Source organism: Vipera berus, assembly GCF_964194415.1.
Source record: "Vipera berus genome assembly, chromosome: W".
NCBI lineage: Eukaryota > Metazoa > Chordata > Lepidosauria > Squamata > Viperidae > Vipera > Vipera berus.
Window position 1 is genome coordinate 73,597,351 of NC_138210.1, and position 14,296 is coordinate 73,611,646.

Genomic DNA, 14,296 nt, shown 5'->3' on the forward strand with positions numbered 1-14,296 from the left:
ATTAATTGCCCAATTAGCCACAATAAATCAAGGTTCCCATCCTCAGTAAAAGCTAAGAGCTTCAAGGGAATCACAACGCTTTGGTACAATAGAATTCTTTATTGGCCAAGGGTGGCTGGACACACACAAGGAATTTGCTTTCGGTGCATAAGATCCCAGTGCACATACAAGTAATAGTGGTAATCGTGATCATATACAACATGACAATAATAATAAACCTTTGTTGTCCAAGTACAACATGTGTACATTGAGATTAGCTGAGCCTCCCCCTTGTGCTCTCTCCCCCCAACACACAGTGACAACAAACCCTCCATCCCACCACACCATGAGAACCAACTACACCACACAACGGCCTCCCAAGTCAATTCTGCATAGGTTCACAGAGATTATGTCCCATTTAAAAGCCTAACAGCCCACGGATAAAAGCTGTTTTTCAGCCTGTTGGTACGGCTGGCTATACTCCTATATCTCCTACCCGATGGTAGGAGAGTAAAGAGATACCGTCCAGGGTGTGAGTCATCCCTGAGAATCTTCCTCACTCTTCCAAGGCAACGAGCCCTGGCGAGGTCATCCAGTGGTGTCAGGGGACAGCCCACAGTGTCTTGTGCTGTGCTCACTACCCTCTGTAATACTTTCCTGTCCGCGGCTGTCAGACCAGCATACCAAACCACAATACCGTACGAGAGGACGCTCTCTATAGTAGACCGGTAAAAGAGGGTCATTAGTCGTTGTTCTACCCTGTTCTTCCGCAAGACCCTAAGAAAGTGAAGCCTCTGTTGGGCCTTTCTAGCCACCTGGGTTGTGTTAACTTTCCAGGTCAGATCTTTGCAGAGGTAGACTCCCAGAAATTTAAAGGAGGAAACTCTCTCTATACAGTCCTCCCCGATGTAAAGTGGGGCAGGTTCCTCCTTTTTTCTCCGGAAGTCTAACACCATCTCTTTCCTCTTGCCGATGTTTAGGTGCAAGTTGTTGTTACATTCATCCTAAATCGTGAAATACAACACTTCATCATCAATCACAAGGTGCAACACTTAGTGATAGTCATAGAGTACTAGCTCAGCAAACAACATAAATCATACTAGGGTACCAAACCAAACAACAAACAAACAACCCACCCACGATATATTTACAGCAAGTCATAAGATAAGGATAGGTAATAGGAAAGATGAGGAGTATCCAAGTAATACAGCTTTACTAGCATTTTGACAGGGTTGTTGGAATTAGTTGTTAAGCAGAGTGACGGCGTGGGGGGAAAAAAACTGTCCTTGTGTCTAGTGCAGGGGTAGGCAACCTCGGCTCTTTTATGACTCATGGAGTTCAACTCCCAGAATTCCTGAGTCAGCATAGCATAGCTGACTCAGGAATTCTGGGAGTTGAAGTCCATGAGTCATAAAAGAGCCGAGGTTGCCTACCCTTGGTCTAGTGAGTGGTTGTGGTACTCAAGGCCTTGTAGCGTTGTCTTGAGGGAAGAAGTTGAAATACCGGTAGTTTACATCCAGGAGGTGAGGGGGTCTGTAGATATTTTCACAACCCTCTTTCTGGCCCGTGCAGTATACAGGTCCTCAGCGGAAGGCAGGCTGGTAGCCCCCCTGCAGTTCTAACTATCTGTTCAAATCTGTGTTGAGGAGGTCTGTATGAAGCGTTTCCTAAAAGTGAAAAATTTTCTCGTGAGGAAAAAAAATGATTTTGTTTAAAGCATTCCTCGCGCCCTTGGCTCGACAGCCAGTGTCCCCGCTTGTTTTAAGCGGCCAGAGGAAGGGAATTTGGGCAGCCTTCTGCCCTACTTCGGAACGAAGGGCCATTAAACGGAGTACATTGACACGATGGGGTTTCGCACATACGTCAGATTGTAGACCAGCGTTAAAGCTAAGCAATGTTGGGGTGTTGTTGTTGTTGTTTTTTTAAAAAAAGAAAAAGGCCTGAGGGTAAAACGCTGCCTTGAGACTACAGTCCTTTCGGCCCTTTAAATCATCAGCTTGTTCTTTTGCCAGGGTACTAATATACTAATATAATCTATATACTAATATAACTACAAATTGAGCAGGGCGGGGGGGGGGGGAGGGAGCTGGAATAGAAGACTTCCAAGGTCCCTTCCAACTGTTGTCTGTTCTGTTCTGTTCTGTTTTGTTCTGTTCTTTTTCATTCCATTCCAATATTCTGTTCTATTCTGTAATTCTATTCTATTCTGTATTTTATTATTCTATTCTATTCTATTCTATTCTATTCTATTCTATTCTATTCTATTCTATTCTATTCTATTCTATTCTATTCTATTCTACTTAGTATACCACGCTATAACTATATTATATAGCTAGTATGTAGCATATATATATTAGATAATAAAGTATTTATTTGTTACTTATATGTAAGGGTGTAGGTCTATACATACGTTGTATATAGTATGTCTGTGTGTTGTGTATGTGTACACTTTGAGAACAAGCAACTAAATTTCATTTTTAAATGTGTTGACAATAAAGGCTATTTATCATCTATCTATCATTATCTATCATCTTTCTATATCTGTCTATTAATCATCTAATTGTATCTATATCTTCTATCTATTCTATAATCTAATTATATTTTTCTATCATCTATCATCTAATTCTATCTACTATATATCTGTCTATCAATCTAATTGTATCTATCATTATCATCTATCTATCATCTAATTCTATGTTTATCAATCATCTAATTGTATCTGTCTATCTATATCTATATCATCTATTCTATCATCTAATTTTTCTATTATCTATCATCTAATTCTATCTACTATCTATCTGTCTATCAATCATCTAATTGTATCATCTATCTATCTATCTATCTATCTATCTATCTATCTATCTATCTATCTATTCTATCATCTAATTATATTTTTCTGTCATCTATCATCTCTCTATCATCTATCTATCTATCTATCTATCTATCTATCTATCTATCTATCTATCTATCTATCTAATCTATCATCTCTTCTATCATCTAATTATATTTTTCTATCATCTATCATTTATCTATCTATCTATCTATCTATCTATCTATCTATCTATCTATCTATCTATCTAATCTATCATCTCTTCTATCATCTAATTATATTTTTCTATCATCTATCATTTATCTATCTATCTATCTATCTATCTATCTATCTATCTATCTATCTATCTATCTATCTATCTATCTATCTATCTATCTATCTATCTATCATCTATCTATCTATCTATCTATCTATCTATCTATTTTTATATCTATATCTATCTGACTACATTCCATGTTGCAGTATATACACTAACATAGTACAGTATACTATATAATATAGAGAGCACTAGTAGATAGTATAGTTATGTTGTAGTATACTATCTACTTATACAATCAAAGCAAGAAATACATTAAGAGTAAATCCTTCAGGAACCTGATTTGTTTTCACATATTGGATATCTAAGAAACATCCCCGGAAAAAAAGAAAAAGCAAACGGGTGCGCGCACACACACACACACAACACACACGATTCGTTTTTCTCCGGTAGCCTCGAAAGCCGCTTCATTAACGTTCCAATTTATTTGCTTTTATTATTAAAAAAAAACACTTGCCATCTCCCCGTCGGGGAATCGAACCCCGGTCTCCCGCGTGACAGGCGGGGATACTTACCACTATACTAACGAGGAGGAGGCTTTTAAGGCCGCTTCTCCTGCCCCCTTTCAAGACACCGGAAGAGGAACCCAATGAGTAGAATTTTTCACTATCGTCGTCCTCATTCAAATCTCTTCTAGAGACATTTTGAGCAACAGCAGGGAAGCCCTTTTTGCAGTCTTCTTCTCGGGTTCCCCATCCAAGCTTCCAACCCTTCATTTCCCATCCAAATATTGAGTTTCCTTCATGACCCAACTAGGTAACATCAGCAGGCTGGAAGGGAGTGGGATTTGTGGAGAAGGAGATGGAGAAGAAAGAAGAAGAAGAAGAAGAAGAAGAAGAAGAAGAAGAAGAAGAAGAAGAAGAAGAAGAAGAAGAAGAAGAAGAAGAAGAAGAAGAAGAAGAAGAAGAAGAAGAAGAAGAAGAAGAAGAAGAAGAAGAAGAAGAAGAAGAAGAAGAAGAACAACAACAACAACAACAACAACAACAACAACAACAACAACTGTGGGGTCCTTGGTGCTCTCTGGGTTTGATGGTTTTCTTGAAGACGTTTCATGACCCAACTATGTAACATCATCAGGCTGGAAGGGAGTGGGATTTGTGGAGAGGAGGAGGAGGAGGAGGAGGAGGAGGAGAAGAGGAGGAGGAGGAGGAGGAGCAGCAACAACAACTGTGGGGTCCTTGGTGCTCTCTGGGTTTGATGGTTTTCTTGCAGGCATTTCATGACCCAACTAGGTAACATCATCAGGCTGGAAGGGAGTGGGATTTGTGGAGGAGGAGGAGGAGGAGGCAGCAAGACACCAGAATATGTAAACTGACAGCAAACAGCATTCCTTACTAGCGCTCAGTGCTTTTTTTGTAAAAGAAAAAGGTGCCGGAACTCACACATGTCATACAACCCGCCTTGCCTACCCTACAAGGTTCCATCCAAAAAAGGTGCCGGAACTCCATTCTGAGCGTTCTATGAGAAAAAAAGGCCTGCTAGCACTGATGATGTTACCTAGTTGGGTCTTGAAAAGTCTGCAAGAAAACAGCCAAGCTCAGAGAGCACCAAGGACCCCTCATTTTAACCCCGAGCTACAAACATTTTTCTTCAAAGATCACAATTTTTTTCCGTTGCGTGACGAGAAAGGAAACCTCCAGAGTTATTAGGCCCTCTGTCTGGTCAAAATGCCATGAGATCTGGTGCCTTGCCTATTCCCAGTAAACGGACTGATTAAAATTGGATTTTTTAAAAAGATTGAATTAGTTTATTATTTTTCAGGGCACCTCAGTTAGACTGATCCTCAGGGTTAGAAGCCGTCTGTTATGTAAGTAGCTGGAAAGAAGTCCTCAAACTCGAGTAAAATCAACTGAATCTTTTGTGTTGTTTTTTTTTAAAGTCCCTTTTTACAAAGTTGCCAAGTTAACCAGAAGTTAAATCCAATTTTTAAGCTGTTGTAAAAACTTTGGAGCAATTGATTTCTTCAGGAAAAGGAACTGCAAACTCCCTTGGGAAAACAGTTTGGGAATTATTTGTAATCCTATAAAGCAGGAGTGTCCAGCTTTGGCTACTTTAAGAGCTGTGGACTTCATCTCCCAGAATGGCCTTCAGCTTGGACTCGGCAGGGTGGATGCCTTCAGCATCAATACGGAAACCCAGGAACTCAGTCGAGTGGACCGCTATGCTACACTTCTTTTTAAGTTTAAGGCCCGCTTCGCGGAACCGTTGAAGGACAGCCTTGAGACTCCTTGCAAGCCCCTCAGTGGACTCACCGGCGATGAGCACATCGTCGAAGTAGGGGTAGACCTCCGGAATGCCCTTGAGCGTACGCTCCATAACACCTTGAAAAATGCCAGGGGCTACACTAACCCCGAATTGGAGGCTCTTTACTTTAAAAGCCCCTCTCTGTGTTACAATAGTCTGTGCAGCGGCTATGGCCTGTGCCAAATATTTTTATTGTAATATTTGATGTTTATCCAAGATTCCTCCACTACCTATGTCCAGTTTATCATTCTCTCCTTATTCTAGTCAAGTTAGATTAATCCTTGGCAGTTGTTTCAATGCTTTATGCTCCATTGAACCCCGAATTGGAGGCGCTTTACTTTAAAAGCCCCTCTCTGTATTAAAATAGTCTGTGCAGCGGCTATGGCCTGTGCCAAATCTAACTTTGCAAAAACTGTGCCCCCTTGCAGTGATGCCAAGATGTGGCTAACGACTTTGCAGCAAGCATGAGACAAGGTGAGAGAGTTCAGGAAGGAACATGCTTTATTGAATGCAGGAACTGAACTGTTAACCAAGGCTTCTATGCAGCTATTTATACTGCTGGCCACTAGGCGGCGGCCAATAGGTTTGAAGTAGCCTGTTGCCGCCCTAGAGCCAGCCAATGGTGGTCCTGGAGACTTCATGTCTGAGGAGCCAGCGACCGTTATCCAACTCCCTGATTAAGCAATCTCAAACAGCAATCAAGACACTGGTATAGTTCAAGTAAAACAGGCCCAATACATTACAATATTATTATTATATAATATTGGTGGTTCTCCTCCTATCTCCTGGGCCGCTCACAGTCGGTGTTGACAGGAGGGCAGAGATCCACCCCAAGGCCTCTCGCTTGTGGAGTCCCTCAGGGGTCGGTTCTCTCGCCCCTCCTGTTCAACATCTATATGAAGCCGTTGGGCAAGGTCATTCGTGGTTTCGGGGTGGGGTATCATCAGTACGCTGATGATACCCAACTTTTTTTCTCTACCCCGAACCAACCCAGCGATGCCCTCACCATGATGTCCCGTTGCCTGGAGGCGGTCCAGGTCTGGATGGGGAGAAACAGGCTTCGTCTCAATCCTGCCAAGACTGAGTGGCTTTGCGTACCGGCATCTCGGGCTAACCAAACTATTCCACCTTTAATGATGGGGGGGTGAGGTGTTACCCCCCCCCGTTGATAAGGCTCGCAACTTAGGCGTCCTCCTGGACTCACGGCTCAATTTTGAAGATCATATACGAACCGTGACCAGGGGAGCTTTTGCCCAGGTTCGCCTGGTCCGCCAGTTGCGACCCTACCTGGACCGAGATGCCCTACGCACAGTCACTCATGCGCTCGTGACCTCCCGTTTAAACTATTGCAATGCTCTCTACATGGGGCTGCCCTTGAGGACCATTCGGAGACTACAACTGGTGCAGAATGCGGCCGCGCGAGTAGTGATGGGGGTTTCCCGATACTCCCATGTAACACCTCTACTCCGTGAACTGCATTGGCTTCCGGTTGCCCTCCAGGTGAGATTCAAAGTGCTGGTGATGACCTATAAAGCCCTAAATGGCGAGGGTCCGGGATATTTGAGGGAACACCTGCTGCCATCATCAAGTTCCCTTTGTCCAATGCGCTCGCAGAGGGTGGGTCTTCTCAGGGTGCCGCCGGTAAAAGATTGCTGGCGGATAACACCCAGGGAGAGGGCCTTTTCTGTGGGTGCACCTGCCCTCTGGAACCAGCTGCCCATGGAGCTCAGGACTGCCCCTGACCTACGCTCATTTCGCCGGGACCTGAAGGCTCTTTGAGCTCTCTGACCCAGGCTGAGAATTTTAACTGGGGTTTTATTTTCAGGGATAATTTAATCTTTTAATTCTCTTTTAACTTTGTATTTTATATTGATGTGATTTTAAAATGCCCTGTAAACCGCCCTGAGTCCTTCGGGAAAGGGCTTTATATAAATCTAACAAAATCTAAAAATCTAAAAATATATATATAATCCTGAGGGGGGCAAAGGTTTATATCTTTGTTTCAAACTGGGTGAGGAGACAGGATGAAAACTATTTTTTCCCCTTATTTCCACAAGCTGATGCAATTACATCCTTCCTCAGTTTGATTTATGGGCTTTGGAGTACTATTATTCCCTCTGGAGACATGGTTATCGTTACTTCAGATTTCTGCTCTGTGTCCTTGGCTGTGAGAAACTGCATTATTTATTTATTTGTTGGAAATTTATATTTATTTATTAAATTTATTTGCTGCCTATCTCACCGCAAGGCAACTCTCCCACCAGCTCATGGTAGCAGAAAATATTTTTATTGTAATATTTGACGTTTATCCGAGATTCTTCCACTACCTATGTCCAGTTTATCATTCTCTCCTTATTCTAGTCAAGTTAGATTAATCCTTGGCAGTTGTTTCAATGCTTTATGCTGCTTCATCAACCATGCATGTTCCCTTAGGCCCAGGAGGGTTTCAAGCATGCTGTGATGTCATATCATGTCATAATGCAGAGCAAATTCTATTCCAGGGGTCTTCAACCTTGGCCCTTTGATGACTTGTGGACTTCAACTCCCAGAATTCCTCAGCCGGCGTGCCTGACTGAGGAATTCTGGGAGTTGAAGTCCACAAGTCATCAAAGGGCCAAGCTGGAAGACCCCTGCTCTAAAGGACTTGAGAAAAACTGACAATACAGTAATCTTCAACTTACAGCCATTCATTTAGTGACTGTTCAAATTTACAACGGCACTGAAAAACTAACTTACAACTAATCCTCGCATTTACGACCATCACAGACTCCCCCATGGTTACGTGACCGAAGTTCAGGTGCTTGTCACTTGGCATAGTATTTACAATGGTTGCAGTACCCCAAGATGATGTGATCACCATTTGTGTCCTTAGAACAGGGCTCTTCAAACTTGGCAACTTTAAAACTTGTGGACTTCAACTCCCAGAATTCCTCAGCCAGCCCTCAAGTTGCCAAGTTTGAAGACCCCTGCCTTTGAAAGTGGTTTATTTTATTTTTTTTATTTTTTATTTTATTTTTAATTCCATTATTATCCTGCCCTTCTCCGAAGACTCAGGGCGGCTTACAAGCTTAGCAATAAGTTTAATAAGCAGCAAAGTGATTGTGGGATGCCGGCTTCGTTTAACGACTGTGTGACTCACATAACCCCTGCATCGACTTGCTTAACAACCATGGCAAAAAAAAAAGGTCATAAAAATCAGGCCCGACTCATTAAACAACCAGCTTCCCTAGCAAATGGAAACTCTCATCCCGATTATAATCATAAGTCAAGGACTAATTAACCTGTAGCAAATACTAACTCATTCTTTCAGCCTACAATTGCCATTTTGGGCTTTGAACTACAGGTAATCCTGGACTTAGGACCACAATCGAGCAAAAAATTTCTGTTGCTAAGCAAAGAGTTGTCAAATGAATTTGGCTCCATTCTACAACCTTCCTTGCCACGGTTGTTAAGTGAATCACCAGTTAAGTTTGTAACACGTTCGTTAAGTGACTCCCACTTCCCCATTAACTTTGCTTGTCGGAAAGCCATACACGGGGATCACGTGAGACACACACGACCCTGGAACCGTTGTAAATATGAAGCAGTTAACAAGCAGCTGAGTTTTGATCACATGACCATGGGGGGGAGCAGGTGCTGCTGCAACGGTTGTGTGAAAAAGTCACTTTTTCCAGGTGTCATTTCAAACAGTCAGTAAATGGACCGTTGTAAGTTGAGGACTACCCGCAGAACTCTAATCTTGATAAATGTTAAGGAAGTTTAACTTAAGTCTAAAGGTCTGTTTCAAAGGCAGCAAAATCCTGTTTTATTAGTAGACTCGACCCCAGGAGTGATCCAGATCTTCTTCACGTGTGTTACTTCTACCAGGCAGAAATCTTCCTTTCCTCTCCTCCGAGATGCGCCCCTTTCAGACAACCGTATATGAAAATCCGGACGCTTGAAAACAGCCATCGATCCTACCAGAAACCAGAAAGATCCGCGACAACCGCTTCGGACAGTCTGAATTCAACGCGTGTTTGAAAAGCACAAAACTCGCCAAACTCTTGAAAAGGGGGCGTGGCGAAGGGCCAAGCCGCTTCCAAAACGGACCAATCAGAGCGCGACCTCTGCTATAAATACCAGGCGCCGCGCTCGGAACCCGCCAGTTCCGAGTTCGACGGCTGCGGAGAAGGTCCTGCTTAGCGATGGCTGAAGTCGCGCCGACTGCGGCCGCCGAAGCTCCGGCGCAGAGAGCGGCGGGCGCCGCGAAGGTGCAGCAGCGGAAGCCGGGCGGCCCCAGCGTGACGGAGCTGCTGATGCAGGCGGTGGCGGCGTCCAGGGAGCGCGGCGGCATCTCGTTGGCCGCGCTGAAGAAGTCGCTGGCGGCCTCGGGCTACGACGTGGAGAAGAACAACAGCCGCATCAAGCTGGGCCTGAAGAACCTGGTCACCAAGGGGACGCTGCTGCAGACCAAGGGCACCGGCGCCTCGGGCTCCTTCAAGCTCAACAAGAAGCAGGCCGACCCCAAGGAGAAGGCGGCGGCGGCCCGCAAGAAGAAACAGCAGCCGCCGGCCAGGAAGCCCGCCAAGAAGGCGAGGAAGGCACCGGGAGCCGCCGGGCCGAAAAAAGCTGCCAAGAAGCCGGTCAAAAAGCCCGCCTCGGTGGCGGCCAAAAAACCCAAAATAAAGCCGAAAAGCCCCGCCAAGTCTCTGAAGGCGAAGGCAAAAGCTAAGCCTAAAGTTAAAGTCGCCACGAAGGCCAAGCCCGCCCCTTTAAAAAAGTGAAAGGCTCGGCCCGGCGCCTTCGCTTCAACCCAACGGCTCTTTTAAGAGCCACCCAAACGGTCTCTGGAAAAAGAGCGGAGCGCTTGCGGACCGGTGTGAAGACTTGTCCCTCTTCCTTTCTTTTAGGGGCTGAAGGAGTTGTGAGCGGAAGGTAGCGTGGCCGAGCGGTCTAAGGCGCTGGATTAAGGCTCCAGTCTCTTCGGGGGCGTGGGTTCGAATCCCACCGCTGCCAGCCATCTTTTTTTTATTTTTCCCCCGCGCTTAGTAGTCTTTTATTTGTACGCTTAATAGGACTTTATTTATAGGCTTTTGCAGAGTAAAAGTCGGGTGCGTTACTTACCGAACCTATTCAACTTGAAAAGTAACAAGTATCTGTCCGAAGCCATTGGATCACGCGTGTATTGAAGCCTGGCAGTCTTCCCAACTTCCACCCAAAGCAAAATTTAACGAAACGGTTCCACTTGCCCAAGGCCGACGAGGGTGGGATTCGAACCCACGCGTGCAGAGCACAATGGATTAGCAGTCCATCGCCTTAACCACTCGGCCACCTCGTCGCATGCTTGTCTAATCGTGTGATATTCTCCTGCCCAGGTATACACGCGTAAAAAAAAAACCACTCCCATTTACCTTAGGTCAGAGGTCCCCAACCTTGGCAACTTTAAGACTTGTGGACTTCAACTCCCAAAATTCCCCAGCCAGCCATGCCTGTTTTTCCCCCCTCCTATCCCTTTAAAGAGGAGAGATTGGAGAGGAAGGGATTATAAAAGAGTAAGCGGGGCCACAATGAGTATGCTGCTGGCTGGGGAATTCTGGGAGTTGAAGTCCACAGGTCTTAAAAGTTGCTAAGCTTGGGAACCCCTGGCTTAGGTGGTTTAAATCTGCATTAAAATAAAAACTGGTGCGTGTGGTTTCTAGTCCCTATGACTCTCTTTCTCCCGATAATTTCCCCACCACCACCACCCAGTATTACTCAGAGCTTAGTTTTAAAGCCAAAAAGCAAGAACGGCCTTGCTCTTTTGCATATTAATTTCTTAAACTTCGGCCTTTATTCGCCCTTCTCTGTCCCCCTCTGAAAAATCCGCCATCTTTGCTGATCCGCCTTAAAATAGAACCGGGGAAGCAGAAACCGAACCAGTAAAATAACTAAAAAGTGAAACATTCCAAAGAATCCTACATTTCTTCTACTTGACCAAGCCTGTTTTTAGGTAGCTTGAAAGCTTTCGGAGCTGTCCATCTGCGCATGCGTGCAAAAGGTCTAGCTTACGGGTCGGCAACCCGCGGCTCCGAAGCCACATGCGGCTCTTTGAGCCGTCTCCTGCGGCTCCCAGCCGCCCGGTGCGCATGCACCTCTTCGAACGGGCAGTGGTGCGTGCGCACCTCTCCAAATGGAGAGTGGCACTGCCGGTTTGGAGAGATGCGCGTGCACCTCCCCAAACCTTTGAAGAGGTGCGTGCGCACCTCCGCGCGAACGGGCAGCGGCGCCGCTCTTTGGGAAAGCTGCCGCGGCACGTTTGCAGGCTGCCGAAGGCGGTAGCTCTGCAAACGGGCCGTCGCGCAACCGGGAACCGGTTCCATCACACATAAAAAAAAATGGCAACCGCGCGCGTCCACGCATGTGCAAGAAAAACCCGTTTTGCGCATGCGCAAAACGTTTTTTGCGCATGCGCATGGATGGACGCACGCACGCGGCTCCCACTTTTTTTATGTGTGATGGAACCGGTTCCCAGTGGCTCTTTTCCTTTTTCAGGTTGCCGACCCCTGGTCTAGCTTTCTTCCCGCTGAGCCATTTCAGCCCTTAGAAACCATTAAGAGGAACAAAAGCACTTTTTAATGTCATAAAGAAGCACATTTCCAATCTTGGGATGTGGAGGGAATAAATAGAGGTTGACAGATCCTAAAAGGTTTTTTTTTAAAAAAAAACTGATTTGGGAAAATACCTTTTCAGACTGAATTTAAAAAAAAAACACAAAAAACTTCGTTGCATTGGCCGGGAATCGAACCCGGGCCTCCCGCGTGGCAGGCGAGAATTCTACCACTGAACCACCAATGCGCCCATGGAAAACTCATTCTCCGCTCCGCTACTGTAAGCCTAAAGTTGGGATGCTTTTTGCTCCCCAAATTTTTCCATATTATTCTAGTTATTCCGGCAGCTTCTTTGCTTGCATCCGCCCAATCATCCTGGCTATTCCCGAGCTCCCAGCCTGCCTGCAAGTGGAGACTTTCTCAAACTGGGGGGGGGGGGCAGTTGAACTTTTAACTCCCAGAATTCACCAGCCAAAAAATAAATAAATCCAGTTTAAAAAAAAAAAACAAAAAACAAACAAACAGCAAAGCGAGCTAGGGAATTCTGGGAGTTGAAGCCCATCCCTCTTCCAAGTGCCCAAACTCGAGAAAAGCTGCCTTGAAAGTGAGCTTGCAATGCTCCTTGCAATGCTTGCTGGGGGCAAAAAAAAAACACCCTTTCTCGTGTCTTCGTGCAAAATAGAGCCTTCCCTAAAATATATACGTATATATAAGTAAAAATAAATAAATAACAAAAAAAAGGAGGTTCCACCGAGATTTGAACTCGGATCGCTGGATTCAAAGTCCAGAGTGCTAACCATTACACCATGGAACCGGCGACGCTTCCGCTGTCTCCTCCGCTTCTCTTGTCCGCCGGTCGGGACCTGTTTCCCCCCCCCCCACACACACACACACACACAAACACCCGCCTTCCTTTCTCACGTTTCCTGGAACGCGGGCAAAGAAAGAAGCGGGCGAGGGAGACAGCCACGCGCACCTGGCCCAGAGTTGCACATCGCCCTTGGGGGGGAGGGCTTGATCCCGGCCCCAAAGGAAACCGGCTGAGCCTCAGGGGAGCTGATTAACGGTTGGGAGAGGAGGCCACCTGGAGATCTCACTCCAATTTCCTTTGCTGCTGGAAAAAGAGAGAGAGAGGGGAATTTAGGGTTGGGGGGGAAAAACAGCTGGAATGGTGTAATGGTGAGAAGGGACTGCTGGTTAACGTGAAAGGGCTGATTTTATTTTTTTTTAACATAGGTGGATGTACAAGAGAGTCCTGGACTTAACAACAGTTTGCTTAGATCTGAGATGGCGTAGTAGGTCAAGGGGTCTTCAAACCTGGCCCTTGGATGACTTGTGGACTTCAACTCCCAGAATTCCTCAGCCAGGCACTCTGGCTGAGGAAGTCTGGGAGTTGAAGTCTAGAAGTCATTAAAGGGTCATAGTTCCCTCACGCTGGCTGAGGACTTCTGGGAGTTGAAGTCCCCAAGTCATCAAAGGGTCATAGTTCCCTCACGCTGGCTGAGGACTTCTGGGAGTTGAAGTCCCCAAGTCATCAAAGGGTCATAGTTCCCTCACGTTGGTTGAGGACTTCTGGGAGTTGAAGTCCACAAGTCATCAAAGGGTCATAGTTCCCTCACGCTGGCTGAGGAATTCTGGGAGTTGAAGTCTAGAAGTCATCAAAGGGCCATAGTTCCCTCACGCTGGCTGAGGACTTCTGGGAGTTGAAGTCCCCAAGTCATCAAAGGGTCATAGTTCCCTCACGCTGGCTGAGGACTTCTGGGAGTTGAAGTCCCCAAGTCATCAAAGGGCCATAGTTCCCTCACGCTGGCTGAGGAATTCTGGGAGTTGAAGTCCACAAGTCATCAAAGAGTCACCGTTCCCTCACGCTGGCTGAGGAATTCTGGGAGTTGAAGTCTAGAAGTCATTAAAGGGCCATAGTTCCCTCACGCTGGCTGAGGAATTCTGGGAGTTGAAGTCCAGAAGTCATCAAAGGGCCACAGTTCCCTCACGCTGGCTGAGGAATTCTGGGAGTTGAAGTCCACAAGTCAACAAAGGGTCACCGTTCCCTCATGCTGGCTGAGGAATTCTGGGAGTTGGTCCACAAGTCATCAAAGGGTCATAGTTCCCTCATGCTGGCTGAGGAATTCTGGGAGTTGAAGTCCACAAGTCATCAAAGGGTCATAGTTCCCTCATGCTGGCTGAGGAATTCTGGGAGTTGAAGTCCACAAGTCATCAAAGGGTCATAGTTCCCTCATGCTGGCTGAGGAATTCTGGGAGTTGAAGTCCACAAGTCATCAAAGGGTCATAGTTCCCTCACGCTGGCTGAGGAATTCTGGGAGTTGAAGTCCACAAGTCATCAAAGGGTCACCGTTCCCTCAT

The 14,296-nt window shown here is 45.8% G+C and overlaps 1 protein-coding gene across 1 annotated transcript; it reads left to right on the forward strand.

Moving 5' to 3' along the window:
* Positions 1–9,553: 9,553 nt before the first annotated feature.
* LOC308676155 (histone H1.01-like) lies at positions 9,554–10,132 on the forward strand (the record flags this gene model as incomplete). Its single annotated transcript, XM_081341904.1, has 1 exon — positions 9,554–10,132. The coding sequence occupies one exon, from the start codon at positions 9,554–9,556 to the stop codon at positions 10,130–10,132; it is 579 nt and encodes a 192-aa protein (XP_081198030.1).
* Positions 10,133–14,296: the final 4,164 nt, after the last annotated feature.